General features: G+C 39.4%; 1 protein-coding gene across 1 annotated transcript in view; it reads right to left on the bottom strand.

Moving 5' to 3' along the window:
• The window catches only part of iglon5 (IgLON family member 5), a 130,401-nt gene that overhangs the window by 4,830 nt on the left and 112,452 nt on the right, over positions 1 to 13,119 (bottom strand). Inside the window, exons 2-5 of the mRNA XM_026924409.3 lie at positions 12,725 to 12,806; positions 9,476 to 9,708; positions 7,920 to 8,039; positions 1,198 to 1,329 (exon numbers count right to left, since the gene is read on the bottom strand). Of these exons, the coding sequence (XP_026780210.1) occupies positions 1,198 to 1,329; positions 7,920 to 8,039; positions 9,476 to 9,708; positions 12,725 to 12,806 (567 nt within the window). The remainder of the gene's footprint in view (positions 1 to 1,197; positions 1,330 to 7,919; positions 8,040 to 9,475; positions 9,709 to 12,724; positions 12,807 to 13,119) is intronic.

Genomic DNA, 13,119 nt, shown 5'->3' with positions numbered 1-13,119 from the left:
TACATGAGCTCACAGACACCCATGATTGGCTAGTGTTACTGTGATTGACAGGGGAGAAAGAGTATGCCTTCCTTCTGTCCCAGGGAGCATGGCCAGTTTTTCTCCCATGGCCATGGATGTCTGTGGCATCGCCAGGATTTAAATTTGTGATCTTCTGAATTCTTCACTGGTGAACGTTTTTCCTATGTTGTGCCCCTCAGGAGCCTCGCAAAAGAAAACATTTCAATTGATCTGTATATTTAAACATAACACACTCCACATGGTTGATATATTTATCGGTGCCCCAAAGCACCTCAATGCTGTGATGTGCACTACTTTTATCCGAATCCTGTCAATTGATACACTATGCAGACAGACCGAGAACAAGGTCTCGCTGTTCGTAGGAACTATTTTACTAGGCATGTTAATTAACTTGAACTGATGCTAGAGAATTTTTCCAGAATCAGGCATATGATGAGATGTCAGAACAGTAACAAAACTAAGCAAAATACAGTATAGTGCAGCACTGTTATATAGCTCTGATTTTAACACAAGATGATACAGCCTTACCTTTAAACACTTCCTCAAGCAAAAATGATGCTAACTAGTCTCCAATAACATTTTTATGTCCAAAGTGATGCGTACATAAAGTCACTCCTCTCAGGGTACTCATTTATTTTTCATAGTCTGCATTAATGCATATAATTACCTTATTATACTTTTGAGTTAAATTGTATTAGTTGCTGCTTTTAGTCTAGTTAATTGGATTTCCAGGCAAGCATAACGTGGGACTGGGCAGCACATTGGAGCTTTGACTTGCCTGGTGGGCTGGCTAATGAATTGATGATTTGTTCACCCCAGGGAAAGACCGATAACTGATGATAGACCAGCCTTCCCACTGGTGGGACAAAATCCATTGCCATTTCAGTGACTTAAGGAGATGTGGGTTTTTTTATTGTTAAAGTAGAGATTGCTTGCTCTGATGTGTATGTAGATCAGTTTTTGTGTTTTGTCTGTGTTTTGGACTGATATCTCATAAAAAGGATGAAGAAATGTTTATTGAGTGGCATATTTAGGCTGAATCTTCATCAAGCATCAAAGTTGACATGATAATGCGAAAGTTAAAAAGGGCCTAATGTAGTGATGAACAGGGTTTCCTATTGCTCCAAATAGCTTGTGTGTGTGTGTGTGTGTGTGTGTGTGTGTCACCAGACTCACAATTCACTGTGACCTTGACGCGGTGTGTATCCGGCGGCGCCACACCATTGTTCGTGATGCACACAAACTCTTCGGCTTGATGCCGTTTGATCTCTGTGATGTCCAGAAATTCTCCCTCGTATGTGCGTCCAGCTGCAAGCCAACACAAAAATGACACACAAACGGGTCAAATGTCACATCCAAGCCACTCAGTAAGATGCCAAAGGAACAGCTGAGCCTAATGTGTTCCTGTTGCTAATAATAAATTAGTGCACTCCCAATGAGATTGCGCTAATTAGCGGCTGCTGACTCTCAATCACTGTTAGAATGTTTGATCAAATGGGTTTATTTAAACTCAATAGGCCTAATTGATGGTTTATTTAGCTGCGCGATCGAAATGTTTGGACTATGGCCGGCGTGAAACATTGCCAAAATGAATAATGTTCAGTAGACGTAGTGTCATTTAGCTCAGAAATGAGCTACAGCACTTCGCTAACGAGGCTGGATGGTGAGTTGACGTTTATTATGGGAATTTGACAGAGTGGCTGGATATAAAAGGGCACAGCAAATTTTAAGGAGAGGGAAGAAGCAGGCTAGTGGTGCTATATGTATTTCTCTTGAGTATTATCAGGAATTTGGATGCTTTTTATTCAAATTTAGGCTAGTGGAAAATTGTAGTGAAAAATATTCAGTCTCTTGGGGCCATCTTGTTCGAATGATTGTTTCACAAGCCAAATTTCTGAGAAGTATGGGTAAAGTTTTATATGTAAATCTTAGTTTTGAACTTATGCTAATTTGGCAAAGAGGGGCAAGATGATCTCCTGTTTCTTTGTTTAAGAGCCATTTTGGCACAACAAATTCATCTTCCTGCTAAATCATCTCATCAAGCCCCAGGGACTTACATTTTCTGAGAATGGCTGTCCTGATTACAATTTGTTGCATGCCATTTAACCCTGCCTTATGCTACACTCATATCAGGATTCTTAGTCTTAAAATAATCTTGTATATGTATGACCTGAGCGCAGTTATACTGTAATTATTTGTAATTTTCTACTTCTTAATCCTTTTTTTTTTTTTTTTTTTGCTTCAGCACTTTCCTTACATGGTCAACATTTCCTGTTCTTGTTATTTGTTGCCATGACGGGTAATTAGTCTGACTTGCATCTTGTTAAACCTTGGAAAAACAGCACAACAATGCTAAAAACCTTTATTTTTTGTTATCTCGTTTTCTTGGGCCAGCTTTTTAAATGAACATGAAATAAATTGCTGCAAGCAATCTCTGGGGTCCAAGCACTGCTTTATGTTTTGAAACACTATCAATTGAACTCTCTCTCAATGATCTAGGGTATAATACTATAGATCTCTCTCTCAATGATCTAGGGTATAATACCTCATACTCGCTCAGATACTTTGGTTTCCTTGTGTGTTTGTGAAGTATTTTTAAGTATATCTACCTGCTGCATTTCAAGGCCCAGTTTCCCAAAAGATTCAAGTTAAAATAATCTTAAACTGCAGATAGTGTTTAGTGTTTAATGCTCTACCAGGTAGCAATGAACTTTGTCCTCAGATGCTTTTAGGAAACTCCGCCATGAGGTGCATTTTCTAGCTTTGACTCCGTTTTATAGTTCCCAGGTTTCCTGAGCGTTTTCAGGTTTTGCCGTGATGTGTTGCTTTTTTTTTTTTTTTTTTTTTTTCTTACCAGGTAGATTTTAATATTTCCCTCACAAATGTCAAGCACTCACATTTGAACTACAGCATGCCAACCAGCTGGTTTAACTAATTAGATTGGTAGCTGGCTAGCATTAGTGAAGTTATGTTATCTGTTATAAATAAATGAATTTGTTGAAGTATATTGAAAGCAGCAACTGAATAGTATTAAGTACTGTATTGGTGTTGTATCACACCAGGCCAGGACAGTCCCCCTCCTTGCCAGCAAAGGTCACTGTCACCAGGGTTCTAAGCAGTTGTTCACTTCCTTGTTTGTACTGTATAAGCACATGGTTTTCAATTCCTCTTTACAAAGTCTTTCCAATCTTTTGTGTTATGTAAGTTCTGAGATATGATTTCCCTGCTTGTGTTTCATGTCGTCTTAATGTTTTTTTTTTTTTTTTTTTGCTGCTTGTTCGATTACTCTTTGGATTGCCCCATCGCTTTGATGATTAGTGCCATTAATATGCTTGACCATTGCCTGATTAATGTCTTAATTTGTTGCAATAAACTATGCACATAGAGCCTTTTCTCCCAAGTCTGGTTTGTTACTTCCTATTTACCTGTACAAACAACTTGACCCATCATTTTGTTGCTTCCTTAAGGGAAATTGCTTCAGATTGCACTTGGATCTCCATGGGCTCATCTAATGAACTTCACCTGAGCTAATAAAGTATTGGATTGCCTTTATGATGGCAACAGGAAATTAACCAAGGGGAAATTAAGATGGGAAGTCAATAAGGACCTGTTAAAACATGCTAATGAGGAGCTTTGCTAATGTGATATATGATTAGTGTGCTTACTGGACAATAATTAGCTCTGGAACAGTCTCTGTAGAAAAACAACAACAACAGTGACTATATATGTAGCTTTGATTTGTGAATTACATTGATGTATTTTATATAGTTGCACTGCCTTTAAAACAAGTTGTAGTATAGTTTAATTTTTTTCCTGTTATATTTATCTTTAAATTCAACATGCGATCCAAAATTTATTTTGTAATGATAATCTATGTGTACCTTTTCTGCTCATCTTGTAGTTCGCTAACTAGATAATAGCAACTGTGTCATATAGCTGCATTGTATTCTGGGAATTTGATTCCTATGTTTGCTGTCTCCACTACTATTACTATGCTGGATTTCTCATTAATATGGAGTTGAATGTTGAAAGTTGCTGGAAAATGGTGAGCAAGATAAAAAAACAAAACACAAAACAACTCTTGTTCTTTTGTTTTTAGGAACTAACAGCAAAACCTGAGCTTTATACCACATGCTTGAGGAAGTTTTATATTTGTCCGCCCCCACCCCTGCCCCGTGATGTCAGAGCAGTAGACAACCACTACCGTCTCACAGGAATAATCAAAATACAAGAACAACCAACAAATTAGTACCAGAATCACTAAGCACAGTACAAATATCTCAATATAAACATTTTTCATATGTTTTAGGGTGGACTCTTCCTTGAATCCATCTGTCTGGAAAATATGTTTGTACATCTATCCTTATGAATTCATAACACAATCATAAACCGCCTGTCTAATCACTGCCGCTACGATAATGCTAATTTGACATAAAAGTATCTACTCTTGAGTAAACTCGCTCTGCCATCATTAATTCCAGAAATATATTTCTCCTTATCAATATGCTAACTTTTACACTTCAGCAAAGTGTCATTTCCACTCAAGTTTTCTTATTCGCAAATGGAAAATTAGCATGAAAACAAGGGAGACGGAAAGCACACTAATGAGAGAGAGGGAGAAATTTCTCCAAGGGTCTTTGGTGAAAAAGTCTGAGTCATTCAACCATCTGATTTATTAAACTATCTGTCTCCACATGATGTCTGCGTTCTCATTTTATGCTACTGAAAGCTCAAGGTGCGCTACTTGTCAGAAGAAAAGCGGCATTAACCACCAAATCCACTCAGGATTTGTTCCCACCTGCCATTCGACAAGCTCGCCCACAGTCCACTGCAGGACTACTAAAGACTTAATTCGTAAAGCCACGCAAGCATTTCCCTGTAACAGATTTGCGTGTCTGTTAATTGAAGATTAAGCCAGAGGATTATTAGCATAGCCACTGAGCTAGAGCCGATTATTTTGCATTTGCTGTTGTTTACCCCGACGAGCGCACGCAATCCCAGCTACAACACTATTCACTTATTCTCTTAAGTTATTAAATATCTCTCTCTCTTGCCACTTTGTCTACTCTGGCAGCCATTTCAAGCTCAGAGGCGAGACGGTGAAAAAAAAGACATATCAGATCCAGACGATGGGTTTTTTTGAGGTAAGTAAGTAGACTACGGCCTTCTTCACGTGAGCGCCAATTTGTTATTCCCTCAGCAGTGAGAAGACAGAAGACGTGAAGGGAGAAGATGAAAAGCGAAAAGAGGAATCCGACGCCCGTTAAGTATACCACATTTTCTTCATTTTCTTTTCGATTTTCTCTCAGCCGTGACACATGCTGCTTTTTTTTTTAACCAGACCTGAGTGCCTGGTAAAATGGAATCCAACACTTGAAGACCTCTCTGACAGAAGAGCAATTCTGATTGAAATCAGCTAAGGTCATGATAATGGCTAGATTTACAGCACTAGAAAAAGTACACCCAGGCATCTTTTTTGGCTTGTATTGTTTTGCAAATCATATTTAGTCAGTAAATATTTTCTATCTGTTCTGCCTCACCTCAGGAGACGTGGGAGAATGTGAAAGAGACAGATGTGCAATGTTCATGGATCAAAGATCTTCCATATCTGCGAAAGCGTCTCCAGCGTGTTTGCTATGAGAACCGTGATGGACAGGGCTGATCTTTTGTACGACACATGATGCTTATCTCTGACAAGCGTGCGTCTGTTTGGGTAGATATGTTCCTGACACGTGTGTGTGCTTGTGTGTGCGTATGTGGTGTCAGCTCTGGAAGCTTAGAAGTGTCTTTAGGCTATTGTCAAATGATAGTGTTTCATTGTTTCTTCACGGAGGAGGTGGGAAAAAGGAGGTGTGACTAACAGAAGGAAGAATTGAGAGGTGGGGAGGAGATTGGATGATTGACAGACGTCAAGGTGTGCTGTTTGGTGTCCAAATGGTCAACAGTCCGTTTGTTCAGAAATACCAACAAACTCTTTCTCCATGCCCTCCCTCCTTCCTTTTTCTTCCAGTTCTTTTAGCCCTCCTCCAGAAGGTGAGGTGTGTGTATTAAAACTGCTGAGTGTGTCAGTTTGCAAAGAGCCTGCAGCAAACTGGAGCAAACTCGGAGACTCTGCAGTGGAAAAGCTAAACTAGCTCACCTTCCTGCCACCTCACACTGAGCCACAACAATCAGCCTCTTTTAAAGGAAAGAAGACAATTTGCATGCAGCCAAGATCGCCTTTGGTTGTGATTTCCCTTAGAACTAAAAATAGCTAGCTATTGGCTAAGTGACTATCTTCTTTGTGCTACAAATGAACCCATATAATGTGGAGTAAGCATAAACAAGACATATAGCGGAGCAGCTGGTCATGACATTAAATGAACAGATGTATAATATGGAAGCATGGATGCTAATTAGAAATTAGAACAACAGAAACTTTACTAACCTGATATATGGTTAATATGTTTAATGTATGGATCAAAATACAACAGGAAAATAATCAATGACGTAGTGGTGCGATGCATCATTTTTCAATAACAGCAAGACCCTAGTGTTCCTCACTGCAATTTGCATTAATTTGCATAATTTTTAAAAATGTATTATACTTTTTATCCTTTTATAGTTACACATATAACGTTGCTGAACATCTGCAAAACAAGTTATTTCCTGTTATTGCTTAACAGAAAAAAGCAGCTTTTTATCGAAAAACAGAAATCACAGTCCCTTGGTGGAAAAGCTCCTGACTGTTACAAAGCATTGAAACTGGAGAATCCTTCCAAAAATGCCAAATAACATCTCCTCACAGAAAACATCGACCTATGTATGATTTTTCTTTGCCACTTATGTGGAATGTCCACCGTACAAGTCCTGTGTAGGTTACTACAGAAAAGATAACATTAGAATAAGTGCATTAATATAAACCCGTGACTTGAATTTAGATCCGGAACTACTGTCAGACATGTTGTTAAAGAATGTTAATCAAAACATTCTGACCAATCAGATTGGATAATTCAACATCGCTGTGGTATAGGTTTAATTACCTTCCATCCAAGCACTGGTGCTATAATAATGATAATTTCCAAATTTTATTGTGATATTATATAATTGTAGTGCTTCTTACTATAAACTTACAGCTAGTGTAAATACATTAACAAATGAGCGTATGCAAAATGCATAAAAATGCAAAAATGACTTTACTGTATAAGTCATTGTAGCTCGGACTCCAGGAAACTTCCTATTTATGGAGTTTGCTACTAATATCTGAGTCTACTCAAATCTAATTACACAACTGACATGACCCACATGTACCTCTGCTGAGCTTTGGAAGAAGATTTGATTTAGATTTTTCTTTAACGTGGGCTGAGATAAACAAAAATCTCAGTAATCAAACTAACTATCAGCATGTTGGTCCTTGTCATCTCCATTATGAATTTTTAATGCCGTTTACCACTAACCCCCTTCCTCCATGTGCTCGTCCGTCAATCACGTTTGTATGCTCTAAGTGTGTGTAAACACAGTCTCTCGAGACTGACATCACAACTGAAGTAGTTCTGGTTTCGATTCCTGGCAGTTGTTTCCAGAGGAGGAACTTTCAAAATGAATAATGAATGAGTGCAGACTGTTTTCAACCAGGTTGGCTGACAGTAATATTTACCACCAAAAAAAATCACTAAACAGTTTTAATAGGTGCTCCATCATGGCTGCCCATAACAAATGTGATTTATATCAATGAGGATGGAAGTTATAAATAGGGCCTTAATGACAAACATGATTATTAGTGTTACAGTGATCGTGGTGACAGCGACGGCGGGCGCGATGACAGATGCTGATGATTATCGTTCTGGTTATGGCTGTAATTAAGCGTGATGTGATTGTGAGATGGCCGTGAAATCCAGGCTTCAAGAGATGCGGCTCACATTTTATGTCCTTCCAGGTGATGGTGGGCTCGGGCCGGCCAATCGCCAGGCAAAAGAGGTTCACGTCATCGCCCTCGTTGACCGATTTATCCTGAGAGATGTTGACTATCCTCGCTGGCACTGTGAAAACAAAACAGTTCATTAAATAAATTGAATGAAACAATTTGTAACTCTTCATTCACAATGTGGATGCTGTAATTGTTTTGATTTAAAACACCCTGACCCCAACGATCTGAATATTGTCAGTCAAGCACCACTTAGATGCCTTTGTTTTCCTCCTTTCTTTCCAAAATTGATAGCCACAAGCTGTTGTCTTGTGTCAAAACCCCTGTTGTGAAAGCCCACACATAATGCCAGCCAATAACAAGATGACCCTTGAATTTAAATGGCTCATCATGGATTCTTTTAATGAAGACAGCCAAGTAATTCATCCTGCGAGGCATTCTTTAGCAAAGATTTTTTTTTTTTTTTTGCCAGACCAAAGCTGCTTTTAAAGATGAAGCAGAAATTGGACCTGCTACAGGGTCTCTGCTGGAGCACTAACTTCAGGGTGTAATTATTTTTTCTCTGATATCAAATGAAGACTTAAAATTGAGGGCAAAGCAGTATCAAACAAACATGGTGCAGAAAGAGCTTTTCTGAGGTGCATCTTGCTCATGGGATGGCTAATGTTGCTTGGAAGCATTATGGGAAAGAAAATCCCACAATCTCTTTGCTGCACTGTGGGCCTTTTCGTTCCAGGGGCAATTTTTCATTTTCCTAAGTGGCCGTCTTGTGTTACGGCGAAACACAATGCTGAAAATATGATCTACATAAACAACGGTCATATTAGGGGGGTTAAGGGTCTGCCATCCATCACCAGAGTGGTGATAAATCATGTGACACATCATCAATATCAGCTCAGCCCCTGTATGTGCACATGAGTGAAGCAGAAATTCCATTCAAATCCTTATAGATTACTCCAGTAGCTTATTTGCTAAGCAACTATGGTGATGTAGTGTAACGTACAGTGTCTGTACTGCCATAAGAATGTTTAGTTTGGAAATATTTGAGGACGTGATGTGGATTAGTCTATTACTGATGACTGTTTACGCATAGTTGTGGCATAGGTTCTCATTGAGAGGTTCTCGACTTGGTCCATGTGAACAAAAATTATAACCAAAAAATCTTTGGCTTTCATGTTACAGCTGTGAATTAACTTTACATAGCCAAGCGTAACTTTATATATGATTTAGACTGTGTGTATTTTCAATCATGGAACAATGCCAAGATCTGAACTGAAATGGTGACTGTGGGCTTCGATTTCCCTCACATCGTCAGATCATGATAATGAGTCAAACCTGATTTGTGCTGTGAGCGTGTGTTGTAGTACTAAATAGTTAACAGTTACACTGACAAAAAATAATGATAATATATTCACACATATTGTACTATTGCAAGGACCAGGTTGACCTAGACACCAATATGGCTATAAGGTTAGCATATGACAAAAAAAGGTAAAACAAGTGACAAGCTAACAGTCCAAAATGTGCAAATATGAATGAATGAAGCCTGACCTTGGACGATGAGGTAGACGTGGGAAGTGCGTGGCTTGGTTCGCGCCTGAAAGCTGCACGTGTACGGACCCTCGTCGGCCACGGCCACCCGCTCGATCTGGATGGAGAAGTCGCTGTCGTTGTTGTTGGCCATTGACACCCGTGGGTCCAGAGACCACTTCTCGTTCCCTGTGAACAGGATGTTGGAGCGGTTCAGCCAGGCCTTGTGGGTCACCTCCTCGTCAATCTTACACCTGTGAGAAGATGAATGCATATAAATGCGTTGTCATTGATTGTGATTATTCTTTGTAAAAGTTTTGTATTAATCCTGTATCCACTGATCATTTAACATTATCTTAAATTTTTAATGATAATTTGAAATTCTGTAATTTACAGCAAGATAGTCTGGGTTACGGTGACATGTGTCTCCGAGAGCTTCCCTATCCTGCTCACTGCTTTCTACTTCCCATCTTCTCACTCCTCAAGCTCCATCCTGAACTTCTGCTCCGATTACCGTCTAAACCTGTCTCTGGTTATTGGCCTTGTTAGACCCAATTTCAAGCTGTGCTTCCTCTACTTTCTTTTTTTCTAGATTCCTATTCTCCAAGTTTCTTTGTCCATTAATTCTAGTTGCAAATCCTTAGTCATTCTTGTTTCTAGTATTTTCTAATTTTGATCTCTAATAGATTTGCCTGGGCTTACAATGTCCTGACCCCATTACAAATTCAAAGTCAAAATAAAGAAACTCTCAATGCTGGATGTGATTAGTCAGGGGAAGAGGAGGGCAGAAATTCTGGATTGTATTGATTTTTTTCCATAACAGTAAATTGAAACAGCGTAACAGCGGCAGGTTTGCCTCCATTTGTCCCCTTAGAGGGAAGGGTCACTCCAAATCAATACAAATCAATGTATTGTTGTAGTGCGGTTATAGGAAAATAATCAGTGATGGTGTGGTATGAGGCAGCCTTGACACAAAGCCGTTACTACTGCCGCCCCAAATTTTATTATTTTGCAGTAACAGCACATCCTGAAGCGCTTTATTCCTTTTATACCACTGTCACTTTTAACAAAGTCACATTGTGATTATAGTCACATTTAATGTTGTGGAACATCCATGAAACAAGTTAGTTCCTCACTTTATAAAAGCTATAAACACTTGTTCCCACAACAGCCTCTTTTTTCCCCTCTCTCTCTTGAAGGTAATAAAACACACAAAACTCATCTTGTCATGTTACCTAGAAACTGGAAAGTGTGAAAATCATGGAGAGTTTCCAGTGGCGGAAAACTTGCTGACTGTTACAAAGCACTGACACTGGAAACTCCTTCCATAAATGGTAAATAAACGCCTCTTTAAAGAAAACTCCACCATATCAATTCTGTACATTTTTCTTTGTTAAATAACACAATCTGTTTATTATCAAACAGAGACTATGTGGAGCATCAACCATAGAAGGTCACAATAAAAGTACAAATTAATTACTCATATTAATGCCATATTTTTAAGGATTCCTTGACTTGCTTATTTAAATAATATTATGATCTTATTTGTGCAATAAAGCAAATATATGTAGATTTTATAGCAAATATGTAGATTTTTTTGTATGAACAGCATAAACTAAGTGTAATCCCCACCAATACTGGGTGACTTCAAGGACAATGACGGCATCTATTTGTATTTAGCATGAATAGACACTATTACACTTTTTAATGAGCAACATATAAAATTACACTCCTATCCAAAATTAGGACTTTTTGCATGGAGAATGCAGTGAGCTCGTGTAACTTTCATCAGCAGTTGCTAACACTTCTACTCGTGTTGCCCTACAGCAAACTTCATTTTGGTTTTGTTGATGCATGTGTGATGAGCCTTGTGACTTGGTGATAATCGCACATAATCGGCTGCTGCCAAAGCAGCCTTATTTTGGCAGCAGTGTGATTGCGTTGTGATTGCGTTGTGCCACGAGATGTCAGTGCCGAGTTCCAATGTGGCATGTTTCGGAGGTGAAAACCTCAAGAGATCCCAGTGTCCCACTTCATGTCGACTTTGACTTTCACTCGACAGACGCTGGTATGAAATCAACCCTCACTCTTGCTCCGTGTGTGTGGAATACTAAAGAGGACACTTGTGAGGGGTTTTGTGAATGCTGAGCATCGGGACTCACAACAGAGCCTTGTTCTTCAGAGCTACAGTGTCGTCTGACAGACAGTACAGGATTTCAGTTGTCAACTGATGACTTGAAGTAAAGTCATTTTTGCTTGCAATGTAACAAACAGTAAACTAGAGAGTGCAATTGTACAATAACAGATTACATCTGGGTTACAATCCAGAAGTATAACCATTTTGTGAATGTCTGAAATGACTATACTCTATACTATATAGTTGAGTATTGTCCATTTTGTAATAATAAAATGCAGTGTACTCACAAAATCCAACAATTAGCAGATACAGAATACCCATAATGCTATAGTTTTAGAGTGTAGTCAAAAGGACATTTTTTTCCAAAACTAAGTAAAAACTAATCAATCACACTGCTGGAAGAACAGAATTCCTCTTTTGCTCTCTTTCTTGCCCTACATGCTGTCAGGTCATTAAAGAAGGCATGACCTTAGTGTCTGAGAACCATAAAAAAAAGTCCAATGAAGGAAGTGTGGCCTTAGTGTCTGTCTTTTCAGTGAAAGAGGTGTGGCCTTAGTGTCTGTATGTCCAGTGAAGAAAGTGTGGCCTTAGTGTCTGTTTTTCCAGTGAAGGAGGTGTGGCCTTAATGTGAGTCTTTCCAGTTAAGGAGGTGTGGACTTTGTGTCTGTCTTTCCAGTGAAGGAGGTGTGGTGTCAATGTCTGTCAGACCAGTGAGAGAGGTGTGGCCTCACTGTCAGTCCCATTGAAGGAGGTGTGCCATCAGGACCTGTCAGTCCCATTGATGGCTAGCGATAGTCAGTGGCTGTCATTCCTATTCAAAGAGATGTGCCATCAATGTCTGTCAGTCCAGTGAAAGAAGTGTGGCCTCAGTACCTGTCAGTTCAGTAAAGGAGGTGTGGCCTCAATGCCTGGGAGAGCGAAGAAGGTGCAGCCTCAGTGGCTTTACATCACACTGAAACAGCTCTAAATCTCAATTAAAAATTAATTATTGGCTGCTTTAAACACATTTTTCATAAATTTAATTGTAGATTACATATGATCTGCTAAATAAGCAAATGTAATTGTGAGTGTGTAAGTGTATAAGTATATAAGTAGATAAGTGTATGTGTGTGCGTGTGTAGATAGAGGATCACCTCAGAATGACGCTCTGCCCTTCCAGCACTGTAATATTGTCAGGGAAAAAACTGAACTCCACCGCTTGGACACTGCTGGGTCCTGCCAAGAGAAACGAGAAAGACAGGAAGAAGGTGTTTAACATAATTCTGTTATTCAAGCATTACACAGCTACCACAACGTCATCGAGCCAATTTCCTTGGAACTTTACTTAGTTATTTCTGAGGACAGAGTAATGAGTACACAAGCATGGGAGTGTGCGCCAACCCTCCATGTATTTGAATAATGATTGGGCGTACGGGCCGGCCGCCCGCCCGCCAAAGAGGCCCGATAATGAGCCGTGGGAAGAGGATTCACACAGAGGCGGCAGAGCGTGAAATGAAGGGACAGGCCTGGCCGCACGAGGGATGCAATA

This window comes from Pangasianodon hypophthalmus, chromosome 22 (assembly GCF_027358585.1).
Source record: "Pangasianodon hypophthalmus isolate fPanHyp1 chromosome 22, fPanHyp1.pri, whole genome shotgun sequence".
Classification (NCBI taxonomy): Eukaryota; Metazoa; Chordata; class Actinopteri; order Siluriformes; family Pangasiidae; genus Pangasianodon; species Pangasianodon hypophthalmus.
This window is presented reverse-complemented; position numbering and strand designations above follow the sequence as displayed.